At 32.5% G+C, this 16,327-nt stretch overlaps 1 protein-coding gene and 1 long non-coding RNA gene across 2 annotated transcripts; one reads left to right on the top strand and one right to left on the bottom strand.

The window, feature by feature from the left end:
• Positions 1-7,533: 7,533 nt before the first annotated feature.
• Positions 7,534-8,660, bottom strand: LOC104895455 (RING-H2 finger protein ATL78). The gene has a single exon (XM_010681970.3). It carries the CDS (start codon positions 8,499-8,501, stop codon positions 7,740-7,742), a length of 762 nt encoding a protein of 253 aa, XP_010680272.2. The 5' UTR covers positions 8,502-8,660; the 3' UTR covers positions 7,534-7,739.
• Positions 8,661-9,341: 681 nt separating this feature from the next.
• On the top strand, positions 9,342-13,345 carry LOC130591951 (uncharacterized). The gene is made up of 2 exons (XR_008969935.1): positions 9,342-10,063; positions 12,244-13,345. It is a non-coding gene; the product is annotated as an uncharacterized LOC130591951 (long non-coding RNA).
• The last annotated feature ends 2,982 nt before the right edge of the window (positions 13,346-16,327 follow it).

The following is a 16,327-nucleotide window of genomic DNA, read 5'->3' as shown; positions in this document are numbered from 1 at the left end:
TGACAATTTCGTGTAATGGATATAAACCTGGTTATCTTGGTTATATATATTAGTTTCTAAGTGATTATGCCCATTGATGATGAAATTGATCTTGAATATGATATAATCCTAACATCTATTCATTGATATTTAAAGAGTTAGCTAATTTTCTTTCTTCTTTAATCTAGCATAATTTCAAAAAGGACATATTATGAACACATGTTAACTTTATTTAACTTAGTAGTTGTTGTTGTTTCTTCTAATTGAGATCTAAAGAGTTTCCTAGCTTCTAGACCCGTGCAAATAGCATGGAAAATCTTTCGTTTAATCAATATATTTATATTTCAAATTTGATTCGGTGCATATTTATAGTTAATGGTTACATTAAAGGTTGATAAAAAAATAAGAAATTTTTTATATTATGATATATTGATATTTTCCTAAAATTAGGGTGTAGATAAGGATGGTCAATTTAAATGGATATTCAATTATCTATTTCACCCAAATTTCGAAAACAGATAAAGCCCATATTAAATAGATGAAAAGTCGGTGGTGGTTTGTTGGATGGAGCTGGTGACACATTAGATTAGATTTGGGTGGTGCTATGTCCCATTCGTCACCCATTTATCCATCCGTTTTTTATATTTTATGTCTTAGTTTTTAGTATAAAAATCAGGGTGTTACCATATATCTATATATTCAGAACATATCTATAAATATAAACCAAAACATCCTTCAATTTCTCGCAATAAACAATAATTTATTAGTTTAAAATCTTCATACTTTAAAATATATGAGTGTAGATCAATTTTTTTTACTTACTATAAATTGTTCTTGGTTTGTTATGGAAAAGGGTTCTTATAATAATAAATTTTGATGAATAATATTTCTTCATTTTTGCTGCTTGAAAATAGATTGAGAGTTAAAAGCAAATACTATTTTAATGTTTTTAAAATTGAGCAAGTGTTTTTACTAACATAATGGATAGTTGGGACTATTGGGAGCAAAATTGAATGAAAAATAATTGAGTGGGCGTTGTTGTATGCTTAGGCCGATTAGATAAATAAAAGTTGCTCTATATTTCTTTTCTATATTGTACAATTTCTGCAAGATTGAAGGAAATATTATGTTCTTTAGAGTATAGTAAACATACTAAATCAATGGGAAATTTTAAACTGTTAAATAGCTAATGCTCTTTATTGTATACGACTTTATGTTCTTTATCTTATAGATTGATGAAAAACATGGACCATTTAAGGGTCTGTTCTCCCCAGCTTATTTTCAGTTCAGTTCAGTTCAACTCAGTTCAGCTCAGCTTAGCTTATATCAGTTCAGTTCAGTTCAGCTCCATTCTTTTATAATCATGTTGTTGAATATTATTATTATGTTGGTCTAATTTATTTTACTAATTACTCTTATTTATTATTATTTATTTTATATCATTATTAAGTATTATTATTATTATCATTATTATTATTATAATTATTGTTATTATTATTTCTATTATTTTGTTTACTATAGATTTATTCATTATTATTACTATTATAATTAGAAGGAACATGGTTTAGGTCAAAAGCACAAATGAACCCACGTTTTTTAGCCCATAAACTAATCAAATCGCGTCAAAACAGTTTATGATGCAATTTTGCGCGGTCCAACCCAATCATTAAATTTATTACTAAATATATTATAATATTATTAAATCTAATTATTAAAATAGTAATATTAATTTACTTCGTATATATTATTGTTATTATATAATCATATCATCAAGTATTAATATATTAATACAAATAATATAAAATAATAATTATTAATTATCATTAATTATTATTAATAATAATAATAATTTATGATTATTAATATTATTTATTCATAACTATCATTTAAAAATATCCAAAATACTATTAATATTCATTATTATTACTTATCATTATAATAACTATTTGATATTCATGTTATTATTGTTTAAATATTATTTATATATTTATTACATTCAATTTAATTCAATTCAATTCAGTTCAGTTCATTTCAGTTAAGCTTAGTTCAGTTCAGTTCAGTTCAGTTGTTTTATGCCGAAGAGAACATGCCCTAAGTTAGTACAAAATGAATTATCAAGCGAACGTAAGTTATATCATGAGTCTTGTTGTTATCTTGTACACTCTATACAACATACATGACAAAAATAGCTAAGTCAAAGGCTTTATATTAGATGATAGAAAGCATTTATCATACTATGTTATCAGCAAGTTTAGCTTTTGTATTTGTGTACCAGTGGTTTCAATTTTTATGAGCCGTAACTTGTGAGGCATGGCAAGTTGGTTATGAAAAATGATTTGGAATTTTCTGTACAACATAATTATATAAACCCCTTCTCATTTTAATGAAGGGTGATTAGAAAAACATTTGTGCCACGTGGCATAAGCAAAGAAAAAGCTGGAAAGTTAAGGGTGAAGGAGAGCAGAGGAAGCTTCATGTCTTGCCACATAAGCTGAAGTTTTCTTGCTTTAATATTATATATGATATATGATATGATGCATCATGATATGGGTTTCATGAATTTGATCGTGCGTATGTTTTCAAATATAAGAAAGTAATTAAGATGTTTTAAAATGAGACTAATTGGGGTAGCATCCATTATTAGCATTTACATAAGTTGATGAGTTGATGGCCATCGAGATCCAACTCATCATTTTAGGATTAAATTAGTGATCGTATAAGTATTAGTAGTTGGATTAACTTATATAATCTACGTAATTTATTAGATATATATACTTACGATGTACAAAGATACTAATGAAACCACAAATAGCGAAAGAGCACAAAGTAAAGATGAGGCTAAGATGAAACGAAGGTGACTCACACCCCTCTCAACTCTCAAGTTGCCATAAAACTAACTTAATATCCAAGGTTTTTGCATGGTCTTTTATAATATTGCAAACTATCACCACGTATTTTAATGTGCATGTTTCATTAGCTGACGTTAATATAGCTGGTTTTCATATTAATTTTACCAATCAGAATTCCGGCACTTTTTTTATCAAAATGAATTACATTAAAGATCATAAACATATATATATATTTGTACCAATAAATATTAAAAAAGTTTCTGTATTTGCTATAGAATGATTGTTAGTATTCTTGCATATTTCATCTTTAGAAGATATGGGGATATCGGTTTCTTATTACAATTTTTAATGAAATAGCATACGACATCTAAAATAAATTAAAATCAAGATTAACAAATACAGTACATAACAATTTTGATCAAATAAAATTCTAAACCAATCAACAAAATCACGATGGTTATAAATTAGATTTGATACTTTTGTATCCCCTTTTCTCACATCATTGATTGATACATCTTTTTATAAAGTAATCTTCCGTTTTATTGTTTAGAAATACTGTTAATTAAAGGGTTGAAATTTAAAAAATATTGTAATTTGAATAATTATCTCATACAACCGTGAGTATCGAATTTGGTACGTGCTCCTAATATGCTAATAGCATGCTTATAAGTCACACATAATATGTGAAGTCGGCCGTCGGCGTGTATCATCCACGCATATTTGAGGGACACATCGGCGACATCGCCCTCCGCATCATATAGGTTATCCTAGAGCTCGTTAAATTAAAGTTACCCCGGGCCGGAAAATGCTCGGGTTTGGACAGATTCATTTTCGTGTCTCGATCCAACCTGTTTTGATTTTTTTTGTTTGGGACGGATTTTGACCTTTGAACAACTTAAAAATGATTTTTTTAGTTCAAATTTTGACCTAAAAAGCTCTTTTTTTTTGTCTCAAAATAAGCTTTGGGTACAAAAATTTGGCCCGGCTTTGCCCTGTTTTACAAGTGGACAATTTTTTTTTTGCCGGTGGCGCGGCCCGACCCGTACCCAGTCCACCATATACGTTGCTTCTGATTGCATCGTATAATGCTTGTCACAAGCTCACTAATAGGTTAACATTAAACTATCGTAATTAAGAAGTATCTTCAATCTTAATACAAGATCTTGCAAGTTACTCTTGGTGTTTGGAAAAAAAGGTAAAAGAACACATCGCAATTGCCTGTTTCCATGAAGACGGTTCCCATAAAGCCAGAATCAACATCTAGCTTATCTTATTGTTCTTTTCAAATAATAGGATATTGTTATTAAATATTATCTTCAAAAGTTACTCCATGCCACCATCAAATGGGGATGTTTGTTGCTAGCTCTTTACGCTTTAATCTTGTTTATTACTGTTTAGTTTTATGATTATCAAGACTCAAGTGACATGGTATTTATCAACAATTTATCTAGAAGTTGCCTTTTCCTTGTTTGACGTCCTATTTGTGTTTTTCAAGTTGTTTGTTTGATAAATCCACTGAAACTAAAACAACTTTTAAATGGCTGCAATAAATTTTTAACAATAAAACTTGTGCAACCGTTAATTACTCTCAATTTATGTTAATATAAAATTTTAAAAAATAATATTATTATAGTATTTTTCAAGACGAATCCAACGGTATAATTTTTATAATTTTTATTACTTATCGCATTTGAGAGATATTTGTGGTCAAAGCAAATTTTCGTAAAGCGTTATATTTTGAAACAGAAGGAGTATTCATTATAAATTTTGGACACACACCAATACAACATTCATTAAGTTGACTTTATATTTAAACTATAATTAATATGATTATTTGCTCCTAATAATGCAACACTTTGACCATTCACAAATAATAAAGCAATCATTTAATTTTTCAGAATAAAGCAACCTTTATAACTCATTAGCTTTGAGTAAGTAAAGATCGGATACAACTTGAAGAATATGTGAAATGGGACGTGTGTCGCCTAATAATTGGTTCCTATAAACGAATTTTATAAAAAAAAATCTAAAACAAAAGAAAAAAAAGATAAACCCCCCAACCGTAAACCCCCTCTCTCTCCTCCCCCACCCACTGCCACACTTCTACTAGCCACCCCAACACCCTGCCAGCCCCTACCCCTACAACCCCTACCCCATTCCCACCCTTTTCGTTTGGAGTCGGTGATGGAGGGGATGGGGTTAGTTGCGGGTGCAAGGGAAGGGAAGGGAATGGAGGGAGGGGGTGGCAGTGGGTGGGGAAGGGGAGGGTGGGTGGGTTGGTGGCAGTGAGTGGGGGAGGGGGTGGGTTTAGTTTTGGTTTTTTTAAGTTTATTTAAATATTATTAATTAGAATTAAAGGTTTTAATTAAAAAATCACTATTTGTTTAGGTTATCGGTCAACTTTTTTTTTTTTTGACGGGTACCGGTCAACTTGACTTACTCAAAGTTAATGGGGTATTATAAAGGTTGCTTTATTCTGAAATAATCAAACGGTTGCTCTATTATCTGTGAATCACCAAAATGTTGCATTATTAGAAGCAAATAAATTTGTATGTATTAATTAGCTTTTATATTCCATAGATCTTTGTTAATGGTGATAAAAAAAAAATCTAAAGAAGAAAGCAAGAATATTCCAGAAGGAAGAAAATAACTCTTCTCCATTTTGTTGTGTTTTCAAGATTCAATTAAATCAATGGACAAGATTAGTTTTTAAAAATGAATGGTTAAAATTTAGAAACTTGTTCAAGACAAATATTATGTTAGCAACAAAGTGACACTCCGTCTACTCGTCTAGAATCTTGATATATGCGTATAACTTAGAAATATAGTCAAACATGGTGTCTTATAAGAGAACGTTTACTTTTAAATTAAAACTAGTTATTAGGCTCGGGCTATATCCCAGTTAAGAAAAAATTTCATTTATTAATATAATACTTTATGATAATAACACTAAATACAACTTAGCCTAGTGGTTAAAACTTTAATATATGTACTTGTGGTCTCAGGATCAAACCTTATACTATGCAATTTCTTAATTTTTTTTATTGTACATGGATTACATGAGCTAAAACTTCCTAGAGAGAGCGCCACGTGGCACAGTTTCTTGTTTTCGCACGCCTTTTAATACAATTGTATAGATTGCAATAATAAGTCCAATATTGATTTATTTCTTTCAGGACTAATTTAAATTCATTTAGTAACTAGGTCTACTTTTATATTAAGATTAGACCGTTCTTTTTAATAATTTTTGAACATAATTTATTTTGACGTGTTTAGAAAATACATTGAACTCAAATAATACTACTATGATTTTAATGATTTGAGAGTTCCCCAAAGGCATCTCCTCGGCCCACATGACCACACCACACGACTAAATGAGCTTTTAGGTGATAAGATTGAATTAGCCTTTTATTATCAAGTATCAACCATCCAATTCTTAATAAGGTTATGTCTATTGATGGTTCGATTCAAGGAATAAAGATACATCCTTCTTTAGGAATTACCTATCATGTTGTATCATTAAAACGGTTTTTCTAACCTATGCACTGTTTTAACCTATGCACCTAGTAAACATCATCCTGCTAATTATATAAACTAATATTGAGATTGTACAATATATAGAGTATGTTTTCGTCAATGTGTTTAAGTGAACTTAATTTAAATTCATAGCTAAAAGCTTAGAACTAACAGGTGCTTTTTCCGAAAGAATGTTATATTTGCTTAACTAGAACTGATCTAACTTAATTTTCACTTATTTTGTTAAATTTGTTTTGGTGAACTAAGATTAATGAGATTCTTATTTTCTATTTCAGTGTAAACCTTACCAAATTTGACTTTATTTTGTTTAATTTAAGGAAAAAAATGTCTTTTTGGTGGAAACTACCTAATACTTGTTTTGGTGAACTAAGAGTAATAAGGATGATGTACAAAACTATCTTATAAATTGTTATGGTGGCGAAAAAGTATTAGTGGCCAAATTCTGGTAGGTTGACATTGTTTTCTGGCGTTGAGCCACACGTGCCTAACACTTGATTGTTGTTTTACCCTTTTTGCTTCTTTTCCGTCTCTTTTTGGCGTCTTCTTAAATTTAGCACTTCTTGTTATGGGACATAAAATCGTTTAAGAATTTGGTGTGATTTAGTATCAGATTTTGCCGTTGAAGAGAGAATTTGAGCTGAAAATTATCGTTTTCATTATACCTAGATGAAAGATCATATTTTTCAAATGGTATTGCTAATTTGAAGAGCGATTGAGAAGAATTTTGTTAAAACGAGATAGAACTGGAACAGCAGAGAGGTATAAGGAACATGAAGAGGAAAAAAGTCAACGCTGGAAAATAAAGTCAATCCACCAAGGCTATTTGTACCTTTTTAACACAAACAAATTATAAATTATCTCATTTTTATTAGGTCGTTTCGAGAAAAGGTTATAATTATAAGATAGTTTATCACAAAGAGTCCTTAATTTCCTGTTTGTGCCAAACATTAACTTAGTTTTTGCAGAACTTACCTCTATTTCTATAAAACATAATGGAACATTAGGCCTTATTTACTTCAATTAAAAAGTTACTTCACTCTTCAATTAAATCCCATCTCATTTGTTGCTCCCTTTACAACCAACAAAAGCATTAGAACTTAAAACTACTGAGTTTTACAATGAAAATTCAACAATTAGCTAGGTTGAGGAGAATCAAGGACAAAAGAAATGGCAAAAACAGGGATAATTGTATTAATTGCTCTTTTCTTTACACTTGCAAACAGAACAATTAGAAACTACTCCTATCTATCACTTGTACAACAAACCAAATTTAAGCATAAAACTTAAAAATCTCCCTGTTTTTTAAATCTAAAATAAAAGGAGAAACCTACAAAAGAATTCTACTCCTATGTTTTAAGGTGATAGTAATCTTGTCTAACTTTGAGCAACTTCACCCCTATAATTTCTCACTAAATCTTCCCTTTCATGTGGCACAATACTTACAACAACCACCTCTCTTAATGATGCTGCTGATGATGATGATGATGCTGATGATGATGATGATGTTGATGATGCTGCTGATGATGATGTAGTAGTATGATGATGATCATGATCACACCCAATGATCTTTTGACATGTTTCAACTAAAGATTGTCTACAAGTAGGGCAAGAAGAATGAGAACTAAGCCATTTATCAATACACTTAACATGGAAACCATGGTTACATTTTGGTAAAATCCTAACTTTTTCTCCTCCATTAAACTCTGACAAACATATCACACACTCTGAACCTAACCCTTGAATTTGCACATCCTTTGAGTACTTCACAATTGGAAATGTCTTCAATGCCCTTTTATCCAAACCACTAACACTTTTCTTCTTACCATCATGGTCATTAATCATGTTTAGATAGTAATTAGGCTCTCCATTTAACAAACTTGAGCACTTGATCACACACCTAATGCAGGTATTAATACATAATGAGCATATTAATGCACATACTAATACCGCGAGGATCATGATTATGTTAGCATCAAAGCCATTGTTGCCATGGCTCGAACCCGGGTCTAGGACTTGGTAGGTTGGTGATGGTGCTTGGCTTGTAGTTGGGGAGTTATGAAGTAGTAATCTTCTAGAGTAGTGAAGGTTGGTAATGATATGTTGAGGAATAGAAGTAAAGGAAGTTGAAGGTAACATGGTTTTTTTTGTATTTTTGCACAAAAAAAGAGAGGAATTGTGAGAAGTGGATTGATGAGTTATGAGTATTTGAGTTGGATTATTTGAAGTAGTGGATGAAGGATGAATATATAGTGGTCCAGTGGAGAAAAAGTTGGAAAAAAAAGTGGATTTTGTAGATACTCTTTTTTGTGTGCCATGTTTGATGTTGGTGAGTGTTAAAAAGTAAAGGAATTGTTTCTATCATTTATCTCTAAATCATATTTTAAAATATATCAAGATAAGAATGTAATACTTTGCTAGTGATATTGATATTTTATTAGTTGGTCTAGAAAAAGACCATATTAGATTTTAATTTACATTAAAGAGATCGCTTAAAAAGTAGTATAAATAATTAAGATTCTTTGAGGTAGATAATGAGATGGTTTCACGGTAAGACCTTCTTATTTAGATATTTGCTTTTAATTTGTTTGTTTCATTTGATATAATTTAGGTGGTAAATTAATTATATTTTCGATTTGAACGGTTTTGATTCTCTGCGGTGTACGAATGTTTCAAAATGTGACCAACTCTTGTTAATTTTGGTATAATACAACTAATGATTATTTACGGCGTAATTGATAATTGAGTAAATACTTATGGGTTCGATAATATATAGAATAAAATCAATACTCATAAGGCATGGGGTTCTTCATGATGTTCAAGAACCAAATTAGTTAAAAGGAGTAATAGTTATGGGGGTTCAATAAAGGTATCCTTGATATGTGCCTTAATGTTTTAAACTCTTGTGTTTTCATGTAGTGGCTTAAGAAGTACCTGGAGATTCTGATTAAGCATTGTACGAAGTAAATTAATCCTGTATCAAATAGTTTGACCAAGACCTATAGGATCATGGATATAGCATGTGTTGTAACTAGTACTTTTCTCACCTCCTAATTATTGTATTGAACACTTAAGTTCGGATTGTAATATTTTCAACTCTATTATTTAAGTAATGAATGACTTTGTTAAAAAAAAAAAAAAACCTTCTCTATGAGTCCAAGACGCGTAGAAATTAGCAATCGGTTACGATCATGCCATAGCACTAGTGTTCTTGACTAAAAATGGGCCCAAACACGGCATAGAAACGTATATTGATGATTCAGCCGAAAGACGAAAATAAAATGGATTGATCAGTGTTGTTGGTGGGGTGGCAAATTTGGCAATGGCATGGTTCACTATTGAGCATGCTGCGTGAGTTATTTTATTTTATTTAGTGCTACATCTAAGTACAATCTTGCAGGGTATTGCCGTCAATACACCTACACCACATATATATGTATTATCTAATCTAATTATTACATGTAAGTGGAGGAGATTAGATAGTTCACAATTTTGGCATGAGTTGTCTTATCTCTATGCTTCTTTCATACTTCCTCTGGTTTGATCATGTAAGTGATATATTTCGAGGATCAAGGTTGGCCTAGTGGTTCTAAGATCCTCCTTTCACCTTTGTAATAGAGGTTCGATTCTCATCCTTTATAAGAAGAATCTCCAATTTCCCCCTTCTTTACACGAGAATTCTCCTTATCGTACCAAAAAATGTAAGTGATATATTCTCGTTTATCTTTGCTTTTTTTTTTTCCGAAGTCAAATTTTATAAAATTTGACCATATTAATTTGTAATAATACCGCAATCTTGATATGTAGTCTTACGGGTTTAGCGACAAATTAAGATTGTAACTATTAATCTATTATGTCCTGATTGTAGTTTTGCTAAGTGTGATATTCATATTTGCTAAGTGCAATTGTTTGTATTGTGTTTGTCTCATAGTGAAAGATGAAGTATATATAGACATCTAGTCTATACAAATATATTAAAAGGCATGCATAAGCAAGAAACTGTGTCACGTGGCGCTCTTCCTATGGAGTTTTAGTTCATATAATTCATGTAAAATAAAAAAAATGAGAAATTGCGTAGTACAGGGTTTGATCCCGAGACCTAGTACATATACTAAAGTCTTAACCACTAGACTAAATTGTATTTAGTATTATTATCATAAAGTATTATATTAATAAATGAAATTTTTTATTACCCGGGGCATAGCCCGGGCCTAATAACTAGTTTATAACCTAATTAGTGGGCAACTTCTCCAATCATCAATTGGTTTTTGGGAAACCTTACTTCGGGTCATGTCAAGGGATTTTTTTACTCCTTGTATTTTGTCCAAAAAAATTTACAACGTCGATTATATATATTATTTGTTAAATTCACCCCATTAATTTAAACCATCAATCCTAATAATTCCTCCGTTTCATTTTAAATGCAACAAAGAGGTATTATTTGTGAGATATAAAATATTCTTTTGTTACATTTAAAACGAAACAGATGAAGTATATTACAACTTGGTAAGTCTCCGTCCTTAGCTTAAAATGATCGATTCAATACACATGTCAGATTTTCTCCTAATATCATATTTCTTTCTTTTAAAGTACTAGCTACATCAAATTTATAAAAGAATCTGTAATGTTTTGTTGCAAGTTATACTTTTAGATCACTTTTTTTTACGCTTGTTAGTAGTTTTGTCGTAAGTTTAGATCTCAATCTAGTTCTATCCAATGAAGGAGGCTCTTCTTGGCTGGTAACTAAAGGCATCATTATGCGATTGATTAACAAAAAAAAGGACAGCTCTTAAGTTTAATCAGGGTCGGATCCACTATGGGTTCACTGGGTTCAGTTGAACCCAAAGTGGATCAGATAAATTTCTATTACCGCTGTATTATATCGGAGAAAGAACTTTGTCTTGGTGGTCATAAGCCTAAGTTAAAGTTTCTAGCTTGTAGCCTGTCTGTCTTCGGTTCGATCCTTTTACTGGGCAAAAACTTCCACTTTGCAATAATATTATATTTATTGAAATCATACGAGGCTTCAATTTTGTTTGTTTACTGTAGTAGGTCAACTCTTACTCTAAGATCATGTTTACTAGCTTGTGCATTGCCTTACAGTAACGTGTTTAGGAGTAATTTATAATTTGTCAAATTGTGTGATTGTTAGGTTCTTTTTTTTTCTTAATTCTTTTCTTTGCTTCGTTTTAGTCAAAAGCAAAACATAACAGTAAAAATTCTCCAACATAGAATGATGATGGGGGTTTATATATATTTTTTATTTGAAATCATATAAATTAAATTATGTTCTATCTATAATCTACTTTTATATTTTAATGTTTATTGTATTACCATAATGCCATATGGTATATTATTTCGCTATTTCATCCTATTATCTCGAGATTATTACTCAAATAAATAATGTTTTACCTTACATATATTAAAATTCTTTGTAATTCAACGTTGAGCACTCATGCTCGGAAAGTGTATGTGTCCAATAATTGGAATAAAAAATTTAGTGAAACTTCTCCATAATTTTGGCCCAAAATGAAGCGTTTAAGGGGCAGATTGTCTTTGAGCGCCTTAAACTTATATAGGTGTGATGAATGGTGATTTGTTTGTTTTCGAACCCATAGGTTCAAATTTCTGGATACGCCACTGAGTTTAATTAACCATAGAATAGTTAAATCCAATCAAAAGCAACAAATAGTTATGTCCTTTACAGATTAAAGAGTACTTAATATAGGATTTAGAGAGATTCTCATAAAAAGATATACATATCTTATGTTTGAGCCACCATTTAGTGGGGGATGTATGTGTTCTTTTGCATTCTTTTCAATATTACTTGCCTAACATTATTCTCAAATCATGGACAATGTCCTCATTTCGTCTAAGCAAGGGAAGCCCGCGAAGCCGCGATCAATCAATTCCTATAGATGGCTTTACTCTTATGTAAAGAGCAAAAGGCGCATCAAAAGGTAATATTTTAACTCGAACTTCACTTGTTTATTAGACGGGTTGGAAAAATATTAGACTTAGGGCTTGTTTTTTTCGGCATAAAACAGCTGAACTGAACTGAACTGAATTGAACTGAACTGAATTGAACTGAACTGAACTGATCTGAACTGAACTGATCTGAACTGAACTGAACTGAAATGAAATGAATAGTGATATGTGAGAGTAAAAGTATTGTCAAGAGCTGAACTGAACTGAACTGAAATGAAGTGGTCTGAACTGAACTGAACTGATCTGAACTGAACTGAATTGAACTGAACTGAACTGAACTGAATTGAACTGAACTGAACTGAACTGAATTGAACTGAACTGAACTGAACTGAAAATAAGTTGGGGAGAACAGGCCCTTAGTTTAATTTATATAATCAGTTAATCAAGTTGATCGATTAGATTTAAAGGGTTCAATGGGTTAAAATTTACAACCTTGCATATGTTAATATTGTTGGATTTAGGTCGGGTTCTTTTATGATATTTTAGGTCGAACAAATTTTGGTTTGACCTCAAGTTTATTTAGGAAGCAAGAATCCCACATAATAAACTTTATTACAATTTTTGTGAAACTCCTAGAAATGTTTATATATTTTTATTATGATTTTTTAGTACCATTAAATGCTATAAAATGTTCCCAATTCGGCAATAAAATGTTAGTTTAAAATTTATAGTAAAAGTTTTGATGTCCATATAAAAAAATAGGCATATAACTAGGTATGTTATAGACATGTACTCTTCACATTATTTTTGATTATTTTTCAGGACATATGAGAAAAGTTCAAAAAAGTTAAGAAAAGTTAAGAAAAGTTCAAGAAAATAAGAAAAGTTCGGATAAAAATATAAGAAAGGGTCATAAAAGATTAAAAAAAAGCTCTATATAAAAATTACTAAGAAATGTTTAGAAAAAAGACGAAGAGTTAGGAATAGTTAACAAAACTTCATAATTAATAAGAAAAGATGAGAAATTTCAAAAATATTCTGAAAAAATAAGAAAAGTTCAAAAAAAAAAGTGAGGAGAACAAGCACGTTTTTATTGTAAGGTGGTCTTACCATAATTTATTATAAAATCGACCTTTTAAATTATGAAGTGACCTGTTTAACTTATAAAATTGCCGTCTTAGGAAACAAAGTAAGGTGATCATACCATAATTTTATTGAAGGCGATTTTACAGAAGATTTCCTACTAGGATTATATATTTCTAGGATAAGATCAAGACAACAAAGTGGACATTAAAGATCGAACATTGTTATAAAGAAGCGAATGAACCAAGTAATTATAGCCGGCAAAATTGACCCGTACTTGTTGACTCGACCCAAAATACCCGACCCGAAACCCGTTTTTCACCCGAAAATAACGACCCGAATAAGACCCGAAACCCAAAATAACCCGACCCGACCCAAACCCGATCCGAATTAAAATAGACCTGAATATGATGACTCGAACCCGAATCTACCCTCCGAATATACCCGATCCGAAAATGACTCGATAATGATGACCACAACCCGAACCCGACTTAAAAAGTTGTCATATTAGTTACTTTTTAAACAAATTTAAGGAAAATATTATATTGAAATATTATATATAATTTAGCCACTGTCCATGAATTATTTAATCTACTCTCATTAGTTTTATATGTGTTTTATTTATTTGGGAGATTGAAAACCTGATCTAACCCGACTCGTTCTAACCCGACCCGAGATGACCCGAAATCTCATGGACCCAATATTAACCCGTACACGAACAACCCCACCTGGCCCGGCCTGACATGAACAAAAATTAACCCGATTGTGACCCGACCCGTTTTAACATGACCCGTACCCGACCCGTTTGCCACCTCTACAAGTAATTGATTAGAAAACTAAGATGTTCTCCAATAATCTTAGTGTTTGTTTGGTTTTTTTTTTTTGAGGAAACAAGAACAGATATATATATAACTAAAGCCTCAAATCCAACATCTTAGCCATGGTCTGAGTGATCACGCACCATGCTACCAATATTACAATTACGCAAGTCTGCATCTAAAAACTTGATACAATCCGGGGGAGGGATACAAAGTTCATGCAAAACATTAAAGCCTACGGTCCTCCCTTGTCCATACTTTGCTGCTGAATCCGCAAGCTTGTTGGCGAGTCTACCTTCATACTGCAGCTCTAGACCGGGATTTCCTTGGAGCAATGCCCTACAATCATGAACAACATTACAAACAATATTCTTGATAGTCCTATTGCTTTTTATTTCCTCTAACGCATTTGCACAATCCGACGCGATAATGCATCGGTCCCAATTCTTGTTGGTTGCCCACTTGATAGCCATTAATGTACCTCTTAATTCAGCTTCCATGGCGTTAGAACAATAAGTGCTCAAGAAAACTGCACTCTGCCACTTACCATAGGGGTCTCGGCAGATTCCCGCTAAACACGTTTTTTTTATAACACAAGAAAGGAACTGTCCACATTAATTTTCAGGGTAGCTAGATGCCGGGGGAGGGGCCCAAACTGGCTCGCTATTCGGACCAAGGGAGTTGCGGGGAACATATGTTAAGGAGGAAGAGGAGGGTAAGGAGGATAGGGAAGGGTTGGGTGCTTTTCCCACCTTAGGTTGGTCCCTGGAGTAGAACCATTCGGTGGCGGCCCAACTGGACTTTTTAATTGTAATGGAAGAGGAAATGTTCCTCTTGGTGAAAACCCATGCGTTGCGCCTTAACCAGAGGCCCCATAATGTGAATAGGAAGTCCACTTCTGGAGGAACCCATTTAGAGGGTGGTTAACATTATTTGTGATTTTTTCTTTTAACCACTCCTTGAATGGTATAGTGGTGTTATGGTGTTCGTTCTTTTCGTCCCAAACCTGAATGACCCTAGGGCAGTCTCTTAAAATGTGGCTCATGTTTTCAACAATATGGGGACAAAACGGACAAAATTTATTGTAGGAGTTAACTTTATAATTGATGTTATCGTTAGTTGGCATTCGATTCCACCAGACATGCCAATGAAAAAACTGGTGTTTTGGAAGGCCTGGGCCCTTCCATATCCAGCCCCAATCCTCATCCTCGTTGGGAGGGAAGAGGGTTAAGTTGGCACTTTTTGAGCTGAATTTGCCCTTTATGGTCCAGGTGGAGTATGTGTGGTCGTCTTTGAAGAGAGCTCAATGGCTCTAACTCTCTCCACTAGGTCTTTGGGGAGGTTCATGAAACAGACCGAGGTGATGTCATGGGATTTTATGGAGCTCAGGCATAAGTCATTTTCATTTATATTTAAGGGCCCATGCACTAGAGATCTGACACTATCTCCGTGAAGCCATTTATCATTCCAGAGGTTAATATTATTCCCATTACCTGCAACCCAGGCACTGCTATGCTTGTAGGTCTCCCACCCAACTCATATGCTCTTCCAAATGTGAGACCCTTTTTTAAAGCTTAGAGGATCAGTTAATGTATTTTTCTTTAATAAGGTTCCCTGCCCACATCAAGTCGTTGTCTAGTTTCCAGCACAGGCGCGCAAGGCTCACCTTATTAAGATTTCTATGATTTGTAAACCCTAGCCCTCCATTAACCTTTTTGTTACAGATTTTTTTCCCAGGCTACCCAAGTTATTTTTTTGTTATCATTTTTATTGTTCCAGAAGAAGTTGCTACAGATGGAGTCGAGTTTTGTTTTTATAGCAACAGGGAAGTCAAAGGTGCATGTAGTAGCGAGGGATTGCTTGGAGAGCTGCGTTTATAAGAATCGCTCTCCCTGCTTTGTTAAGGCTCTTAGCTTTCCAGGAAGCTAACTTTGCAGCAACTTTGTCAATGATAAAGTTTATTAGTTTATTCTTGGAAGGCTTCCTATGACACAAGGGGAAACCAAGGTAGGTTCCTAGGTCATTGGTACTTAGAATGTTAAGTTCCTGTTCGAATTCATCTTTCATGTTCACATTTGTGTTGGGAGAGAAATAGATCATGCTTTTTGATTCATTAGGCTTCTGCCCCGAGGCATC

This window comes from Beta vulgaris, chromosome 6, assembly GCF_026745355.1.
Source record: "Beta vulgaris subsp. vulgaris cultivar EL10 chromosome 6, EL10.2, whole genome shotgun sequence".
In the NCBI taxonomy this organism is placed as follows: Eukaryota; Viridiplantae; Streptophyta; class Magnoliopsida; order Caryophyllales; family Amaranthaceae; genus Beta; species Beta vulgaris.
The sequence above is the reverse complement of the archived record's forward strand: the minus strand, read 5'-3'. Positions and strand labels throughout refer to the sequence as shown.